Raw genomic sequence first — 21,235 nt, 5'->3', positions numbered from 1 at the left:
GCTATTGGATTAACTGGTTGTCATTATATTTTGGTGATTATATCAATGTTCTCATGGTATTTCACATCAAAATTATATATTTAGGATCAATGGTTGTGTGGTGAAAGATGTATTCAAACCAAATGAATGCACAATAAAAGGTTTTGAATATAAGACTTGCTGCGTTACAAGTGTTACCAGTTTGAAGTTTTCTATTAAGAGTTTAGCATATTCACCACATCCCACTGGGCAAAAACTGGATGGATCAATGTTTTTTCCATGTCATCATTTTTTTTAAATAAATGCAATGTGAATACGTTGAATCAATGTGGAAAACTGATTGGATTTGCAAAAAGTCATCAACATAAGAGAATTTAGTATTTTTTTCACCCAATTTTTAACCTAAATCAAATGTGAAATGTTTTGTTGAATTCACATTATTTTACAACTCAACCAAAACTAGACGTTGAGCTGACGTCTGATCCTAGTATAAAACAACATAATTTCCCCATTGTTTTGAGCATACAATATAGCTCAGTATTTGTATTATTTATTTTTGTATTTTTTGCTCATCTTTATCAAGGGTGCCAATCATTTTGGACCTCACTGTATGTACTGAGAACATTGTCTTTTTGCTACTGTAGTATTTTAGCCTGGTACGACCATCCTGATCTCGCGAACGTAGATCAGGCTAGTAGTCTTTGACCATACAGTACAAAGCACTGAGAATGACCCTATGCCACCTGACTGTTAATCATTTGGATAACAGATAAGAAATGTGGCTCAATAACTTATTACGGACAGACATGAACACAAAGGTTTTACATTTTCAATGTGATGTAAAAACAATGTAATAAATAGTCCTTTATGAATTTCTGGATTTATTAATCAGACCAGAAGATCAGTTTATCACACATGAAAGTGAGCAGTTTGGTAAGGTGGGTATAGTACACTATCACATTGGATTTTGAACATTCTGAATTGCTGGTAAAAATCCTTACCCAAGATCCTTTTTAGGATCTTATGGTTTTCCAGTGTAACACTGTTGTATCTAGCACTGAGGTATGTACCAGCTTCTTACCAAGATCATGAGTCAAGATCTTACGAGATTTTGCACACAAAGATACATTCAGATTGTATTTTACAGTATTTATTTAATATCATCACTTCTATCATGAAATTAGACATCCATTTCAAAGTTGCATAAGCCAAACCAGTTCAATGATAATCAAATACACTATTTTTATTTGACATACAAGAGAGACGGTGAGGAAGAGGGGAAAGGGGGACAGACTGAGAGATGGGAAGAGGGAGGAACAGGGCTTCACTGCGTGGCCTTGCCACCAGCGGCTTGTGGGGTGGTAGTCAGGATCCTGGCTGTCACCGTGTTGATGGGCTTGGCGACTAACAGGTTGCCGTGGGCGGCTGATTGCAAGTCCACTTCCTGGAGGTATTTGGCCATGACGGGGATCTTGGAGAAGTATTTCTTTGCCACTGTGTGTTTGTGTTTGACATTCCGAATGAACACCACTCCATAGGCCTGTCCATGGTCAACAGGGGTTGATACTTTAGACTTTTTCTCCCATCTAGCTAGTGGTATCATAAGCTATGACATTATATTGCCTAGACTGATTTTTCTCTCTCTGGTACTCCAATACTATATCTTAATATAGGTTATGTTTACTTAGTTAAAACAAAATCTGCTGGAGAAACTAGGCAATTCATTTTAAACCCTCAAGTGTGCGGGTGTGTGTGTTTACCTTCTCAATGTTCTCCATTTTGATGTGAGTAGCAGCTTCTCCCTTGGTGAGCAGGATGCAGTTCCAGGGACTCCACTCCCACTGGCAATCCCACCTCACCATTACCAGGTCATACATGTCGCTCCACGCACTGAGGGCCGACTGGGCCCCCCACACTACATCTACCAGGTACCGCAGGTCCTGCTCCTGTAAGATACACACGACCACAATCAGACACACACACACACACACACACACACACACACACACACACACACACACACACACACACACACACACACACANCGAGGCACTTCTGTATTTTAAACCCTCAAAAGAAAATCCTTCAAAATAACTGGTGTTCCTGTGTGTGCGTTTACATTGTCAATGTTCTCCACTGATGTGAGCAGGAGCTTTGTCCTTGACGAGCAGGGTGCAGTTCCAGGGGCTCCACCTCACCATCACCAGGTCATGCATGTTGCTCTGCGCACTGAGGGCCGACTGGCCCCCCACACTACATCTATCAGGTACCGCTGGTCCTGTAAGATACACAAAACCACAGTTACACACACACACACCTGCAGCAGGTAGGTAATCTTGGCCTCTTTGTTCCTCTGGGCCTCAGTCTTGCGGAGCCTCCTGAGGATGGTCTTGTAGTGGGAGAAGTCCTCGCGGCGGCGAGCCTCGTTGTCCAGCTCCGAACAGCTACGACACTTGCCTACCAGGCGAGCATTGGCCATAAGTGTAAAGTCAGTGGACAGCAGGTAGCGGCTGCAGCCACGGCAGAAGTAGATGTTCTTCCTCAACTGGGCTGGGTCTTGGGGGACCTGAAGGAGGAAGGAGGGGGATGGAGAGGAGGGTGAGGGTCAGAATAATACCGTTTTCTTAATTGGCCTAATTGAACCCACTGGGCGCACTGGTTGAATCACCGTTGTTTCCATGTCATTTCAATGAAATTATGTTGAACCAATGTGGAATAGATGTTGAATTCACGTCTGTGCCCAGTGGGAAGGTTCAATAATTATATTGTATTGACAAGAAAATGTATAGGTGTTATATATATAACACCTATACACCATACGGTCTCAGATATATACACTCGATATACAAAAGTATATGGACACCCCTTCAAATGTGTGGATTCGGCTATTTCAGCCACACCGTTGCTGACAGGTGTATGTATACTAAAGAGCTCAGTGATTTTCAACATGGCACCGTCATCAGATGCAACCTTTCCAACATGCCAGTTCGCCAAATTTCTGCCCTGCTAGAGCTGCCCCGGCAACCTGTAAGTGCTGTTATTGTGAAGTGGAAACGYCTAGAAGGAACAAYGGCTCAGCCGCGAAGTGGTAGGCCACACAAGCTCACAGAACAGGACCGCCGAGTGCTGACACTYACTACCAAGTTCCAAACTGCCTCTGGAAGCAACGTCATCACAATAACTGTTAGTCGGGAGCTTCATGAAATCGGTTTCCATGGCCGAGCAGCCATAACGCTAAAGCATACAATGACATTCTAGACGATTCTGCACTTCCAACTTTGTGGCAACAGTTTGGGGAAGGCCCTTTCCTGTTTCAGCATGACAATGCCCGTGCACAAAGCGAGGTCCATACAGAAATGGTTTGTCGATAGGTGTGGAAGAACTTGACTGGCCTGCACAGAGCCCTGACCTCAACCCCATCGAACACCTTTAGGATGAATTGGAACGTCGACTGCGAGCCAGGCCTAATCGCCCAACATCAGTGCCGACCTCACTAATGCTCTTGTGGCTGAATGGAAGCAAGTCCCCGCAGTAATGTTCCGACATCTAGTGGAACGCCTTCCCAGAAGAGTGGAGGCTGTTTATCAAAGGGGGGACCAACTCCATATTAATGCCCATGATTTTGGAATGAGATGTTCACATACAGGTGTCCACATACTTCTGGTCATGTAATGTACCTTGAGCAGTTTGGCCACCTCAGGGTTAAAGGTGGGGTTTTTGATGTACTGGAGGAAGAGGGTGGAGATTCTCTTCCTCAGCCCCTCCAGATTGGTCTCCTTTACCCCCCTCATCAGGAGGTCCGCCTCCCTGTCAATCAACTCCACAATGTTCTGGGTCAGCTTGCAGTCGTGCTCCTGTACAATTATGAAGCATTTTTATGATTCACAATTCACAAAATCCTCATAGAAAACAATGGCCAATTGTCAATTCACAATCAATCGGTATGTATATTTCATATCTAAAAACAACTCAAGATTAATATATCTTTTCAGTCAGTATGGGTTGAGGGTAAGTGTTCCCACCTTGACGGTGTGTTTGAGTGTGAGCAGCACGTCAAGCCTCTCCTCCTGGTTGAGGTAGTGCAGGTTGATGCTGGAGTACAGGTCTTTCAGCTCCTTGGCTCTGATGGTGTACTGGGTGTCCACCTGGGTCATCTTCCCATCGAATGCACGCCACCTCTTAGGGGCAGCACACTGGCAAATACAAAAATAATATATTGTTTGGTCAAATGTTTTAATTGAAACTGAGGGCCTGCATTGCCTATACAATGCTATGGAAAACTCTGGGAGAGAATTAATGGGACACTGCACATATCCCAAAGCAGTGGGAGAGAATAGAGGGGACCTTTGACCTTCTCAAGGAAGGCCTGCACGGCCTTGTCGTAATTCCTCTCTCCGGCGGCGATGCGATGGCGTCCGATGGAGGCAATGAGCTGGCTCTCCTGCTCCAGTAGCGCACACAGAGCAGCCTTCCTCTCAGCACCATTCAGAGTGGCATCGATGTGCTCTACCTCCTCTCTCCTCCACTCTGTTACAAACACATACAGAGGATTTAAACACACACACACACACACACACACAGTCTTGTACAGCTAACCTTGTGGAGACACACAATTCAGTCCCATTCAAAAACCTATTTCCCCTAACCCGTACACTTACCCTAACCTTAACCCGATTGGCGCAGTGGTCTAAGGCACTGCATCTCAGTGCAAGAGGCGTCACTACAGTCCCTGGTTCGATTCCAGGCTGTATCACATCTGGCCGTGATTGGGAGTCCCATATGGCGGCGCACAATTGGCAAGGCGTCGTCCGGATTTAGCCAGGGTAGGCCATCATTGTATATAAGAATTTGTTCTTAACTGACTTGCCTAGTTAAATAAAGGTTACACACAACCCCAAAACCTAACCCTTAACATAATTTGAATTCTAACCTTAACCCCCTAGAAATTGCATTTGACCTCGTGAGGACTAACAAAATGTCCCCAGTTGGTAAAATGTTWGTTTTTTTACGATTCTTCTGGTCCCCACAAGAATAGTTAAACACGTCCACTCACGCACACACAAACACACACCAGTGGAGGGTGCTGAGGTGAGGACAGCTCATAATAATGGCTGGAACGGGGCGAATGGAATGGTATCAAACACATGGAAACCATGTATTTGATGCCATTTCACCTATTCCGCACCAGTCATTACCACAAGTCTGACCTCTCCAATAAGGTGCCACCAACCTCCTGTGACACACACACACACACACACACACACACACACATATGAGCAGCAAAGGGTCCCTGCTTACTCTCCAGGGCACTGTAGAGCAGGGCGAAGTCGTCCCTGCACTGGGGGTTCATCCTCCTGTGGTACTCAGCCTTGATCTGCTCCTCTTTCTCCTCCCTCTTCCTCCTCCCCTCTCTCTCCAACCAGGTCAGACGCAGCTCCCTGTCCTGCCTCAGCTGGTCCGTCATCCGCTTGGCCTGCCAGCGCCGCGTGTACATCTGCAGAGTGATCACCTATAGGTGGGGGTAAAGGTGTGAGCACAGAGATACAAAGGCAGGTYTGTCTGTCTATGTATAGTTCAGAGGACGTACAGCTCTCAGTCTCTTGCCATGGTACTGGGCGGCGGTGATGTAGGAGCCAGGGGAGATGAGCTTGTCCTCCATGTTGGACACRTAGCAGCCGATCTTGGTCATCTGGGTGGATGTGCTGTTGGTGCACTGCTGGGATTGGCTCTTCACCGTCACTGTCTGAAGGAGAACATTTGGTTGTTCGCATACCTTATGCAGCTCCAGGTGCAAAAAATAATGTTTGAAAAAGGTTTTGGTTTTCAAACTTCAAACTTTTTACACATTAAATGCCCTATGCCTTATGTGGGTTGAATGCTGTACGGCAACATTTATTCACATTACTTTACTTTAATTAAATATTTAGTTGTGGATATTAACATTTGTTTTATTTGATGACTATTATTTATTCCAAGACATCATGTAATTTCTATAGAGCTGCTGCCTATGCTGTCTGACAAAAATCACAATTTACGATACCAACTATCAATCACTTAGATAATGTATTTTTAGGTAGAGATACCCCACGAAGCAACTGCTTTCTATCCCTCTCAATCGCTCCTCTCTGTGCCTGCCCCACACAGAACGGACAAGTAGGCACGCAATGGATTATGGTCATTGTTAGTTACCACGTTTTCTGTGCTAAACTATGTAGAATATTGGCCTGTTGGAAACTACAACACCCTACTACATTGCACAGTTCAGGCTTGATCTGATTTACATTATATATACAAAAGTATGTGGACATCCCTTCAAATTAGTGGATTTGGCTATTTCAGTTACACCTGTTGCTGACAGGTGTATAAAATCGAGCACACAGCCATGCAATCKCCATAGACAAACATTGGCAGTAGAATGGCCTTACTGAAGAACTCAGTCACTTTCAATGTGGCACCTTCATAGGATGCCACCTTTCCAACAAGCCAGTTGGTCAAATTTCTGCCCTGCTAGAGCTGCCCCGGTAAACTGTAAGTGCTGTTATAGTGAATTGGAAACWTCTAGGAGCAACAATGGCTCAGCGGCAAAGTAGTAAGCCACACAAGCTCACAGAAGTGCTGAAGCGCATAGCTCATARAAATCGTCTGTCCTCGGTTGCAACACTCACTACAGAGTTCCAAACTGCCTCTGGAAGCAACATCAGCACAAGAACTGTTTGTYRGGAGCTTCATGAAATGGGTTTCCATGGCCAGTCTAAGATCACCATGCGCAATGTCAAGCGTCGGCTGGAATGGTGTAAAGCTCGCCGCCATTGAACTCTGGAGAAGTGGAAACGCAATCACCGGAGTGATGAATCATGCTTCACCATCTGGCAGTCCAACAGACGAATCTGGGTTTGTCGGATGCCAGGAAAACGCTACCTGTCCGAATGGCATAGTGCCAACTGTAAAGTTTGGTGGAGGAGGAATAATGGTCTGGGGCTGTTTTTCATGGTTCTGTCTAGGCACCTTAGTTCCAGTGAAGGGAAATCTTAATGCTACAGCAWRCAATGACATTCCAGACGATTCTGTGCTTCCAAMTTTGTGGCAACAGTTTGGGGAAGGCTCTTTACTGTTTCAGCATGACAATGCCCCCTTGCACAAAGCRAGGTCCATACAGAAATGTTTTTGGTCATGTAGTGTATATCTAAGGAAACTGCGYATTGAGCGCACAGAAAAAAACTGAACTAAATGGAATTGAACCGACATCAGTCAATTAGTTGTTTAAAAAATGAAATATAACAAATGTCAGTTAATCGCTCACCAATAGTGTGTGTGTGTGTGTGTACCTGTGTATCGCGGCTGAAGGTCCCCACCCCCCTAATGGGTTTCCTCTTAGCTATGGTCTGTACAGCTGCATGGTGGTACTCGGTCTCTGTGGCCTTGTGTCTGTAGCCTCCCAGGAAAGCCTTCCTATGGGTGGCCCTCTCAATCTCCACCACCACATCCTGGAATGTCTCTGTCTCTGGGTCTGGGAGAGCGGGAGAGCAAGGGGGGAGACAGAAATATACAGATAAAGGATGCAACGCATATGACTATCATCCACGAAAGCTGGCCCTGCAAAAGTATGGTATTGTCTCCTAGAAGACTGGTAGAGAAAGACTAGTAAAAAAATACCTGTCTGGACACGGACAGTGATTACGTCAGGCATGTTGTAGTCCTGCTGGGGCTTGACAGGACGGATGGGGTGGTTTTCAGGGTCAGACGAGGTCATCTCCAACTGGATGGTGCCATGAGGCTGCACTCCCAGCTCTATCAGGGTCCTATGGTCCTCTACCATYCTGCCTGGATGGACAAAGACCTAAATCATAATGCATAAACAAAGAAAGTCAAGGCCKTAACAGTTAGTTGAAAGGCTTACCACTCTGAGAAATCTGTATGACTTCTGATGGCACTTTCAGCTCATTTGCGAAGTGATACTTTAACTCCTTGACGGTCAGCCCAATTGCAAAGGCCATYGTCATCATGTGTCCCTCCGGCATCAGCATGATCTTCACTACAATAGAGAAGATAAACAACATGTCCAACACAGAATATGATTGAGAGAAACATGATAAAGCAGACAAATGCCCTTCCTATCATGAAATTATTGTGGTCTATTATTATTGTGATACTTTGTAAATCCTCTTTCTTACCAGTGGCTGTTGAGTTCCCAACTTCATTAGAAAAGGTTGTTTTCTTTGGTGATGCTCCATCTTGCTTGCTGTCCTCGGGAAGGTCCGCTTGAGCTGTCGCCTCTACTGTGTCCTCCTCACCTGATGTCAAAAAAGTTGACTTGTGCACCGTTTCCCCCACCAGCTCGCCAGTTTCAGTCTTTACTCCAGCATCGCTATCTTGTACATCTGGAGGCGGGTGTTCAGTGGTGTTGCTTTCAACCTGAGATTCRTCTAATTCTGCTTCAGGACCTTTCCCCTCTTTTTTCACATTTTGTTCATCAGCATTGCGGTTGAGCCCAGACGTTTCTGCGTCTTCTTCGGACATGACAGGTAGCTAGTTAGCCGTAGGAAAAAAACGTTTTTAAGCGTCAGTAAAAGTGAGTGGATTTTGAATTTACTTTATTTTTGTTGCCAGTTACTCTCAAAATGTCGATAAGCAAGCTGGATAGAAGCACGCTAGCTTTTATTTTCCTGTGTATTTTCAACTGCAACCTACTGCTGTTTGTGCAGCAAGCGCTTGGTCGCTGCCATGGTAACGTCCATGTGATCTCTGTTAAAATGTAACCAATGAAATGTCTCTGCCCACAAAAGTTACCAGAGTCCAAGTGGGGACCATCCCTTGCGAAATCAGCATTACAATCTTTGAACGTTAATTCATTTCAAATGAATGGTAGCAGTATATTTATAATTGGTAGTAGTGTGGTAGTTATCAGGTAGCACTACACAATGTTTATCTTGTCAAGCATTTATAAAGTTGACCACACATGTGATAAATTATTTGGCCTTTATTAAAGTTTTCAGAGAGATAAATTAAGGAGGCTTTTATATATTTCAAAATGGCCTCCTAGTTCAGGGATCAATTACAGTGGGGGTATGACACAAAACATGATGAGATTGGCAAATTAGTTGCAAAAAACAAACCAATTGAAGCTTATTATAAAAGCCTACATTTTTCCATCTGTATAACTCTATCCACTTCCACTATCCTCCAAGCTAAAATATTTAGGAGCATATGGAACCAAGATGGTCGCAAATTAGAGCCCAGTGTGTGATATACAGGCTGACCACACCGCTCGCGTCGCGTGTGTGATCGTTGCAAAATAAATGTAGAAATCTATGTTATTCAATTATTGCACCTACACTGCTCGCGCGCACCAAYGAGCGTCTGCGTTGCGAAGGGCTAAAATAGAAATCAGTTCTATTTCTGATGCAGATCGCACTGCAAGTCCTGCCTCTCCCATCTCCTCATTGGTTTATAGAAGCAGGTACCCACCTGCCATCTCCTCATTGGTTATACCCACGTAGGTGACTGAAAGACGAACGAACGAAYGAGGTCAGTGGTGGTAATGCACCTAATTTATGGAAGTTGCCAATCGCAATATAAAGTCAAGAGAAGAAAAAGCCTGGAAGGAAGAGAGATGACTAGAAACGATTCGGTTGGCCATTTTATGTGTGGATTAATTGGCGGAGTAGAGGACCTTCTGCATTTCAGGTAAAATAACAACTCAATGTTTATATCCCAGGACAAATTASCTAGCAACAGCAAGCTAGCTAAATAGGACAAATTAGCTAGTAAGTGCAAGCTAACTAGCTAAAGTCCCATAAGTGTTTAATGCTTTTCGACTTGTCCCCAAATTAATATAATTGGTTCAGAGTTTGTTTTGATATTTTAACCTGCGTATCGTGATCGCGTTTGGTGTGGGGGGACAAGATACATTTATGCACGATAGCGCAGGATGGCGCACGCACGCAACCGGTTTGGGTTCCGTAGGCCTAAACTTCAAAATCCAGAATGAGTATTTTATTTTATCTTTATTTTATCAGGGAGTCATACTGAGACCAATGTCTCTTTTATAGATGTGTCCTAAATTACATACATTACAGAAAATACACATCAGAATATGACTACAAAATGCAAGCAGAAAGAAAAACACAGTCATAAAAAACAAACACGTTCATCAGTAATAAGGTCCTCAATCAGCCCTAGAGGCACCAGAACCTAGAGGCACCAGAACATCACATTTAAGAACATTTTGAAGATTGTTCCACAAATAAGGTGCAAGAAAACTAAACGCTGATTTACGTAACTCAGTACAGACCAAAGGAGTTTCCAGAGTTAACTATACCTGAGACCAGGTGTGGTAACTCGTATGTCTAAAGTTTAATAATGATGTTATGTACAGTGACACTTTTTGTAAAATGGCTTTATAAATGAAAACATAGCAAAGTATCAATCTATGTGACATCAAAGAGGGCCAACCAACCTTCTGGTAGAGAATGCAGTGATGAGTTCTAAAATTGACGCCCGTAATAAAGCGCAGTGCGCTATGATAAACTCCATCTAGTGGCTTTAATGAAGTGTAAGCTGTGTTCATATAGATGATGTCTCCATAGTTTAGGACCAATAGGAACGTCAACTGAATAATCTGCTTTCTACTATTTAGTGAGAGGCAGGACCTATTTCTGTAGAAGAAGCTCATTTTTATTCTCAGCTTCTTAACTAACTCATCAATATGCTTTTTAAAAGACAGCTTTTTTTCATTTCATTCATTTGTAAGCACGGACACAATCAATATGGACACAATCCAAWGTGYATATGCTTAAATTATCAGACTTATTTTTATGCGCTCTAGAGAACATATACTTAGTTTTACCTGCATTCAGTATTAATTTAAAGTCAACAAAGTTTTTTTGTAATACAATGAAGGCAGATAGAGCCTGGTCAACTGTGGGGGCAATAACATACACAACAGTATCATCGGCATACAAGTGCAGGTTACAATTTTTTACAGACAAGTCAATATTGTTAATGTAAACAGTATAAACTTAGGACTGGTCTGGTCAGATTTGACAGCTCTRCTAAGGTATTTGTTATTGTAGAATACTGTTATAAAGCTAGGAGTTTGAATGGGTCTGATGGGTGATCTGAGTCTGGAGTACGCGACACGATTTAAAAGATGTATGGAGTTCTGTCTGTCCTTGAGCTGTGTTCTGTAATATGTCATGTTTCGAGTTTTGTGTAAACCCCAGGAACAGTAGCTGATGTTTTCGCAACATCTGATGGGGATCCTAATAAAACACCAAATACCAATGATGGCTCCTCAAAAGCCATGGTAATCTAACAGCTCTATTGTGGCCGGCTGCCTCTACTACTGGGATATCCACACTTCAGAACCAAGTACCCACTGCTAGGTGGTTAGACACAAGAGCTCATAGCAATTTATAAGATACTGCACTTTAGAGGCCTGTTGTCTGCACGGACACACACACACGCCACAAAAGGGAATAATCCATTGCATCTATGAGCTTGATCTCTGATGACATGAATAGTGGGATTCAAGCCAAACATAACTGAGAGCAGGCTTAAAACACACAATGAGGACATATGCAAGTGTGCCATATTTATGATAAACAGCCCATGATAATTGTCTCATAGTTATACACTGGCACCAGGTAGTTCCAATTGATTTAAATGCAGTAAGTACAAAAACTCTTTATAGTACCAACAAGGTACTATACTTTGTTTATGTCAACAAAGCCCTGCAGTTTGTTCCATACATTAAAATAACTACCCAACTTGGTAGCCTGGATTCCATCCAGATTGAGCCCCTCCCCTGTCTGGCTCGACCAATCTAGATGTCAATAGACATTTGCCAGTCAGGATGGCACCCTTGCATCATAATGGTTGGTCAGACATTAAGCCCAGGAATTTCTGCCGTGACCTTTTGAATTGTTCTAGTAGCTTCACATGGGCTAACGCTGGAGGAGAGAACAGCAATGAGGGGAGAGACGCCACTGACTCTGGCAGCTAAAGCCGATCTGGTGGAGAATGTGAAGACTCTGCTGGAGCATGAGAGCTTCTCCACACAACACCAACACAGAAATGACTACCCACTACTGCTGGGTAAAATTGGTGTACTGCAATCCAAGGAAAATGACACACATAAACTGTAAACAATTGTGTTATTTAATCACATTGATCATGACACTGTTACCAAATCACCTTAAAACACCTATTTGTTTTAAGGTGATTTGGTAACAGTGTCATGATCAATGTGATTAAACAACACAATTGTTTACAGTTTTTTTAAACCACTGAGCTGCATAGCTTCATTCTCCTAGCTGAAGCCATTAGGGCTAGGTCATATGAAATGGCCTATTCTTTGATTGCTAGAGGAGCCTGGGTGGAGCAGATCTGTCAGAAGAAGGGGACCTTCATGCAGGAAGCAGCCACGGTGGGCTGCTCTGAGGTCATGATGGTGTTGCTAAGGAGGTCCGGTTAACTAGAAAGATCACTGGGGTGTGACCCCGTTGGGTGTTGCCATGTCCACATACTAGACATTGTTCTTCACTATGGTATGTAACCAGTGAGGTAAAATCAGCTCGGAATGTTAATGTATCTATCTAGTCATAGGTTCTGTGAATTTACAGAGGTCTTACTTGTAAACTTGTCTCATGTACTGTATTCTCTCAGCTGGTGTGACTTTGTTTTTACATGTCATATAAGGAAACAGAGTCAATTCCCAGGCTTTAAATGGGAAGAGTGTTCTGACGGATGCAGTTGGTACAGGAAACCCAGACTGTATCAAACTTCTCTTAAAAAATGGAGCCGACCCTAATCTACCCTATTTGAATGGACAACTCCCAATCCACAAGGCAGCACATGAGGGTCACTATGAGTGAGTAAAGGCAAGATCTGCCGTAACACAGTTCATAGACATTCGGCCAGGCCTCACAGGTGTTGAATGACATGTCCATCTCCACCAAACCTTTTTTATTTCTCACTGCTATCAAACTCACTGGCCAAAGCCCGATTCACTCTGCAGTTGATAGCAACCATTCTGATTGTATGGAACTACTCATAGAAAATGGCTTTGTACGTCAACGTCCTCCTGACGCCACGCCTCTCAGACAAGTACATGGACATGAGAAGAAGCACATTATACTTTGCTGTCTCTAGGGACATCCCATGTGTCGAAATGCTGTTGAACGCAGGAGCCAAACTTGAACTGGACCCTCTATGCTGCCTCCTGGTGGCGGTGAGAGCTGGGAGGTATGCAATTGTGAAGCTGCTTCTGGCCAGACAGGCAGACGTCAATTGTTATTTCACAGTGGTCAGTAACACAGTGCTTCCCCCGACTCTGCATTACTGCCTGCAGGACGAGATGATGTGTCTTCTGCTCAACAATGGCTATGACGTTGAAAGGTGCTTCACTTGTAACCATGACGACAGCTTGAGTATGAAATGTGTAGAGGAAGAAGGAATTCCAGTGAGTTGTCAACCTTTTTTTCATTATTTCCATTGTGGGATGTTTATTAAGCTTCTCTCGACTGAGTGACAAACAAAATAGTTTCCAATCTTGTCTATCCTTTATGCAGTTTTGTGAATTCATGAGTCTCTCCTGCCTCATGCACCTGTCTGGGTGTGTGGTGCGCATTCTTCTGCATTATGTTAGTCATGTGCATATCTCTTCACAATTCAAACTCACTCTGGAGGAGCAGAAAGAATGGCCTGACATATGTGACATTCTGGGTAAGATTATATACTGGCAAGACTATATGTTCAAATACAATGCTTTTACTATTCCAAATGCACCATTTACATGGAGTATATCACATTCAAAATGTTTACKTTTCTGTTTATTCCCTTTCACCGAGGGAAACCCGATCACTCAAGCACCTGTGCTGACTGGAGATCAGGAAGCAGCTGACCTTGAAAAGACTGAATGACCACATGATCGGGGTCAGATTAATGCAGGGGCTTACTGGGGCTGAAGCCCCTGGGCAGCCCAAGAGGCAGCAAAAAAATGTATAAAAAATAAGGAAATATATACAGTATATATTATATATGTAGTATGTTTTTACTGCAACAGCCAACCACAGGAGTACTCAGGAGCCCGCTCTCAATGAGTGTAGACAGGAGGTCAGAGACCTGGCCGTGCCGTGCCAGGATAACAACCTCTCCCTCAACGTGAGCAAGACAAAGGTGATGATTGTTGACTACAGGAAAAGGAGGACYGAGCACGCCCTCATTCTCATCGACAGAGCTGTAGTGGAGCAGGTTGAGAGCTTCAAGTTYCTTGTTGTCCACATCACCAACAAACTATCATGGTCCAAACACACCAAGACAGTCGTGAAGAGGGCACGACAAAGCCTATTTCCCCTCAGGGGACTGAAAAGATTTGTCATTGATCCTCAGATCCTCAAAACGTTCTATAGCTGTACCATCGAGAGCATCCTGACTGGTTGCATCATTGTCTGGTATGGTAACTGGTCGGCCTCCGACCTCAAGGCACTACAGAGGGTAGTGCATACGGCCCAGTACATCACTGGGGCCAAGCTTCCTGCCATCCAGGACCTCTACACCAGGCGGTGTCAGAGGAAGGCCCTAAAAATTGTCCAAGACTCCAGCCACCCTAGCCATAGACTGTTCTGTCTGCTACCGCACAGCAAGCGGTACCGGAGCGGCAAGTCTAGGTCCAAAAGGCTTCTTAACAGCTGTCATCAAGGCAAAGGGTGGCTACTTTGAAGAATCTCAAATATAAAATAGATTTTGATTTGTTTAACACTTTTTTGGGTACTACATGATTCAATATATGTTATTTCATAGTTTTGATGTCTTCACTATTATTCTACAATGTAGAAAATAGTAAAAATAAAGAAAAACCCTGGAATGAGTAGGTGTGTCCAAACTTTTGACTGGTATTGTATATACATGTATATCCTCCTAATATTGTACAATATGTGTGTCGCTTCGTTGGCCTGGGCTGTTGTTTGTTTGAATTCAAGACCAAAACCCCGTTGCCTATGATTTCTTAATCCGGCCCTGCCCATGTTCATGAGCTGTGACCTTTTCCCTCCCAGACTGAAGAGCTACTTGATGAATGATCTGTATTGCCAAAGTGTTTGCCATGTAGGGAGAAGAGACAACTGTGAACTACCAACCATGCAACCTTACTGACTATGCAGCTTGTATACAGTATGTTTGAATTGTTGAGTATATTATACATTTCTGTTTCGCACGTTTTTACACGTTGTAAAGTCATGTTTTATTCTTTGATTGGATAATGTCTTCTCCTGTCTCTTTTTGAGCAACATATTAGTCAAAAAACAACAAGTAAAGTATGGATGTTTGATAAAGCCTTTGAAAGGGAATTGATGCTGGAGCTCTAGCAGTTCTGATGCAACTTCTGAGAGATCCTATTCAGTTTCAGCACAATAGTCTTGAATCATCTTTGCGTCTCGGAAAATCAACAACACTGGATGTCTTTCTACATTTTAATCACATGTTAATACTACCCAGCAGGGAGTTCTTCAAGCCCCTTTGATGGTCTGCCAGAGAAAATGGATCTTCCCTGAACAATTCTCTTCTGACAAGGCTAATATTTGCCATCTGTTATTAAAACATCTCTTTCTGTCTCTTTCTGCACTGGTCGTATAAATATCTCTGTAATTATTACAGTTGACATTATGGAAAATGAGTGTACATAAGACACAACATTTGGATGTTGTGGTATGGCCTGCATGCTAAACAAACGACTTCAACAAAAGCAGATGACACCTAAAAATAGCATTGTGTGTGTGTGTGTGTGTGTGTGTGTGTGTGTGTGTGTGTGTGTGTGTGTGTGTTGCTAGAGAGGGGATTCAGTTCAGGCAAGGCACAAATTACACTCTACAATCTCTCTGTCTGGACCGGGTGGGACCCGTGATTTCAACCGAACTAGATTTCACAGGTGAGAACTGAAATCTGCCTGACTGGTGAATAGGACAATATATATAATAAAACAAAAAATTGCGTTTAGATGTTTCTGGAGTCAATTACCTTTGCACACCTAAAGGTCGGGAGCACGGTGATAGTAGGCCACATGCTAACATTGCTATTTCCTCTGAAGCTGTGGATCCTGACGACATGGACGAAGATCGACTGCTTGATTACAGTATTCAGATGAGCATTCAAGAGTCATGCCCCAAATATTATTATCATCTTTAGAGAGGTAATGCATGATACGAATACACTTCTGAAAATACTCCATGTCCTAGGCTACTTTTGCATTTAGCTATATGCTGTCATTGTTGAGATCAAAATGACATGAACACTTTTATTACTTCTTATGGCTGCAGGGGGCGTATTGACTAACTTGGAAAAATGTGCCCATTTCAAACGGCCTCGTACTCAATTCTTGCTCGTACAATATGCATATTATAATTACTATTGGATAGAAAACACTCTCTAGTTTCTAAAACCGTTTGAATTATTTCTCTGAGTGAAACAGAACTCCTTCTGCAGCCCACTTTCTGACAGGAAGTGAGATTTCTGAAATCGAGGTCTCTGTTCAAAGGCTTGCCTATAAATGGGCATGATACGTATTGGTATACATACACGTCATACACCTTCCCCTAGATGTCAAGAGGAAGTGAGAGAAGAAATGAATGGATTATCTTGGTCTGAAGTGGAATAAATCCTCTTGGAGTGACTTGTCTGCCATTTCATGTTTTTTCGAAGTTGGACCTGAAGTTGGACCTGGAATCGCCTTCTGGAAAGCCGTCGTTATAGGCTTTTTATACTATCTCCGGCTTTGATTTTATTTGATACATGTTACAATATCATCGTAAAGTATGTTTTTTCAATATAGTTTTATTAGATTATTGAAATTTATTCGGGACGTTAGGCGTGTTGCGTTGTCTGCTTTTGTTCAGGATGGAGAGCTTCGCGCCACTTGGCTAGTGTGCTTGCTAATTCAAGAGGGACAAAGGACRTTCTAATACCAAACAACGACTGTTCTGGACAAAGGACCCATTGTACAACATTCTGATGGAAGATCAGCAAAAGTAGGACCCAGTTTGGGATGCTATTTCATATATCTGTCGTGCATGTGAACTGGTCGTGGGCGCCCAAGTGTTTCTGGCTATTGTGGCTATGCTAATATAGCGCTACATTTTGTTTTCGCTGTAAAACATTTAATAAATCGGAAATATTGTCTGGAATCACAAGATGCCTGTCTTTCAATTGCTGCACAGTATGTATTTTTCAGAAATRTTTTATGATGAGTAATTAGGTATTTGACGTTGGTGTCTGTAAATGTTATGGCTGCTTTCGGTGCAATTTCTGATTGTAGCTGAAATGTAATTTATGATTTATACCTGAAATATGCACATTTTTCTAAAAAAACATATGCTATACAATAAATATGTTATCAGACTGTCATCTTATGAAGTTGTTTCTTGGTTAGTGGCTATATATATCTTTATTTGGTCGAATTTGGTGAATAGCTACTGATGGAGTAAAAAACTGATGGAGTAAAAAAAGTGGTGTCTTTTGCTAACGTGGTTAGCTAATAGATTTACATATTTTGTTTCCCTGTAAAACATTTTAAAAATCGGACATGTTGGCTTGATTCACAAGTGTGTACCTTTCATATGCTGTATTGGACTTGTTAATGTGTGAAAGTTAAAATATTTAAAAAATAGATTTTGAATTTCGCGCCTGCACTTGAGTGGATGTTGTCATAAGTGTACGGTGTCGGGCTGCAGCCATAAGAAGTTAAACAGCCATCACTAACATTGAGTGGCTGCTGCCAACATAGCTGCACTCATCTCTAGCACTTTAATAATGGAAAATGGATGTAATAATGTATCACTAGCCACTTTATATAATGTTCATACCCTACATTACTCATCTCATATGTAATACTCTGTCTCTATACCATCTCCTGCATCTTTCCATTTGATGTAATAAATGTATCACTAGCCACTTTAAACAATGCCACTTTATATAACGTTTACATACCATACATTACTCATCTCATATGTATATACTGTACTCTAACCCATCTACTGCATCTTGCCTATGCCATTCGGCATCAGCATTCATATATTTTTATGTACATATTCTTATTCTTTTACACTATAAGGTAGTTGTTGTGAATTGTTAGTTTAGATTACTTTTAGATATTACTGCGTGGTCGGAACTAGAAGCACAAGCATTTAGCTACACTCGCATTACATCTGCTAAAGTGTATGTGACAAATAACATTTGATTTGATTTGTTCAATGAACCAGAAACAAATAACGACCATGCACCTGTGGAACAGTTGTTAAGACACAAAGCTTACAGGGCAATTAAGGTCACAGTTATGAAAACTTAGGAAACTAAAGAGGCCTTTCTACTGACTCTGAAAAACACCAAAAGAAAGATGCCCAATGTCCCTGCTCATCTGCGTGAACGTGCCTTAGGCATGCTGCAAGGAGGCATGAGGACTGCAGATGTGTGCTCTGGCAATAAATTGCAATGTCCTTACTGTGAGACGCCTAAGACAGCGCTACAGGGAGACAGGATGGACAGCTGATCGTCCTTACAGTGGCAGACCACGTGTAAAACACCTGCACAGGATCGGTACATCCGAACATACACTTAGACACTAACAGACACAGACAGTACAGGATGACAACAACAACTGCCCGAGTTACCAGGAACGCACAATCCCTCCATCAGTGCTCAGACTGTCCGCAATAGGCTGAGAGAGGCTGGACTGAGGGCTTGTAGGCCTGTTGTAAGGCAGTTCACCAGACATCACTGGCAAAACGTCGCCAATGGCACAAACCCACCGTCGCTGGACCAGACAGGACTGGCAAAAAGTGCTCTCACTGACGAGTCGCGGTTTTGTCTCACCAGGGGTGATGGTTGGTTTATCGTTGAAGGAATGAGCGTTACACCGAGGCCTGTACTCTGGAGCGGGATCGATTTGGAGGTGGAGGCTCCGTCATGTCTGGGGCGGTGTGTCACAGCATCATCGGACTGAGCTTGTTGTCATTGCAGGCAATCTCAAAGCTGTGCGTTACAGGGAAGACATCCTCCTCACTCATGTGGTACCCTTCCTGCAGGCTCATCTGACATGACCTCCAGCATGACAATGCACCAAGCCATACTGCTCGTTCTGTGCGTGATTTTCCTGCAAGACAGGAATGTCGATGTTCTGCCATGGCCAGAGAAGACCCGGATCTCAATCCTATTGAGCACGTCTGGGACCTGTTTGATCGGAGGGTGAGGGTAGGGCCATTCCCCCAGAAATGTCTGGGAACTTGCAGGTGCCTTGGTGGAATAGTGGGGTAACATCTCACCAGCAAGAACTGGCAAATCTGGTGCAGTCATGAGGAGGAGCACTGCAGTACTTAATGCAGCTGGTGGCCCCACACATACTGACTGTTACTTTTGATTTTGACCCTTCTTTGTTCAGGGACACATTCATCCATTTCTGTTAGTCACATGTCTGTGGAACTTGTTCAGTTTAGTCTCAGTTGTTGAATCTTGTTATGTTCATAAATATTTACACATTTAAGTTTGCTGAAAATAAACGCAGTTGACAGTGAATTGACGTTTATTTTTTTTGCTGAGTTTATATTATGTAATACATACATGCGACCCGTGATAGGACTATGTAATTAATAATGACAAAGTATATTAAACTGTTTATCTGACTCCGTAACAATGATTTAGCAATATGCAAGCAGAACTATTGATGACTTTCATTAATAGGCTATGAAGAAATATCTCAGAATTGAATACTAAATGCAAGTATCTCATATCATTGGAAAATTAATGATTACATTATACAAGGCATGAACATAAGTTACAATGCAATACTGACATTAACAAAGCATTCATAATCTGGGCATGATCAGAGAGGGAGAGAGAGACAAGGAACCCTTGGCTTGCGCCATAGCCCATTGGTCATGGGAGAGAGAGGGTGAGAGAGTGTCTCATCATCACCTCCACTACTRTTTCGGGGGCTGGGCCGGCTCGAAACAATTTTATGTAGCTTAGATGAATCATGTCCAATTACTTGACAACAGAAAACTGCTAGGAAAATGTAGACTGATATTGAATGGCTAATACTTCATCATAAGACACTAATGCTCCTGTGAAAAGTCATCATTCTTTCTGGTACATTCTCCACCCAGGTGACATTCTCTCCCTCCAAGAGCTGTCAGAATTTCAAGAAGGCTTCAGTGAGGCAGATGACAGGGGCTGGTACCCTCTGCACACGGCAGCTGTCCAACCTCTGGTGAAGATGCTGGAAATAGTGTTGTGTGGTAGGCTATTACAGAGCAATTACATCATGGGCTGCATATCTGGACACGTACTGAATATCCTATAAATCAACTGGCATGGATGTGGATATTTACGGATTTATGTGAAACATGACTTCTTTTGTTTTGTTGGACATGCTAGAACTGGTTCCTGATCTCTTGAGTTGTGTCCAACAGCGTCTTTTAGGTTGTCCCTGGAGGAGAAGACAATGGAGGGAGAAACACTGCTAACTCTAGCAGCTATGGCTGGTCTGGTGGACAATGTGAAGATGCTACTTGAACATGGAGCGTCTCCGCATAACACCAACAGCAAGAAAGAATCCCCTCTACTGCTCGGTAATAGTGAAAGGTATAAAGTCTGTGTCCATGGCATCCTTGTTGTCACAACAAGTATTATTGTTGAAATGACTCCTACCATATTGTTCCCCTGATATTCAACAGTTGTTGTGATTTCTCCCGGTCAGCTGTTAGGTTTGGGTCGTATGATATGGCTTCTGCCCTGATCACGAGAGGAGCCTGTGTGGAGCAGGTCGGTCTGAAGSAGTCGACTGGCCTGCACGAGGCGGCAAAGGTAGGCTACTCTCATATCATGGAGCTGTTGTTGGAACATGGAGGCCAGGTCTCTGAGATAGATCAAGAYGGCGTGACTCCAAGGGCCATTGCAGCAGAGCACGCCCACTTAGAGGTTCTAGAGATCCTTATTCACAATGGTGAGTAGGTAAAAGCACGATAGCTCCAGTTTGCCCTCTGATAGGCTAGAGCTAGATATAACTTTCAACATATTGCATAAAACAACACAAACCCAGAGTCATATATATATATGAGTCATATCTATATAGAGAGTTGGGCCAATGCGGTTTCTGTCTGAATGTTACGAGAGTGCCACWTTCTCCTCCATAGTCGTTGCTAGGTGATAATTGATGCTTCCGCTTTGTGCCGTTTATTTCTGATMATTTTCAAAACCTATGAAGATGTCC

At 43.0% G+C, this 21,235-nt stretch overlaps 1 protein-coding gene and 1 pseudogene across 1 annotated transcript; one reads left to right on the top strand and one right to left on the bottom strand.

The window, feature by feature from the left end:
• Positions 1-910: 910 nt before the first annotated feature.
• iqub (IQ motif and ubiquitin domain containing) lies at positions 911-8,666 on the bottom strand. The gene is made up of 12 exons (XM_023985051.1): positions 8,151-8,666; positions 7,877-8,011; positions 7,633-7,800; positions 7,305-7,486; positions 5,567-5,722; positions 5,278-5,488; positions 4,331-4,506; positions 4,002-4,172; positions 3,657-3,833; positions 2,297-2,545; positions 1,740-1,925; positions 911-1,519 (listed from the first exon to the last, which is right to left on the bottom strand). The coding sequence occupies exons 1-12, from the start codon at positions 8,494-8,496 to the stop codon at positions 1,304-1,306; spliced, it is 2,373 nt and encodes a 790-aa protein (XP_023840819.1). The 5' UTR covers positions 8,497-8,666; the 3' UTR covers positions 911-1,303.
• Positions 8,667-11,078: 2,412 nt separating this feature from the next.
• LOC111960956 (ankyrin repeat and SOCS box protein 15-like) lies at positions 11,079-20,976 on the top strand (annotated as a pseudogene).
• The last annotated feature ends 259 nt before the right edge of the window (positions 20,977-21,235 follow it).

This window comes from Salvelinus sp. IW2-2015, linkage group LG4q.1:29 (assembly GCF_002910315.2).
Source record: "Salvelinus sp. IW2-2015 linkage group LG4q.1:29, ASM291031v2, whole genome shotgun sequence".
NCBI classification, from domain to species: domain Eukaryota; kingdom Metazoa; phylum Chordata; class Actinopteri; order Salmoniformes; family Salmonidae; genus Salvelinus; species Salvelinus sp. IW2-2015.
The sequence above is the reverse complement of the archived record's forward strand: the minus strand, read 5'-3'. Positions and strand labels throughout refer to the sequence as shown.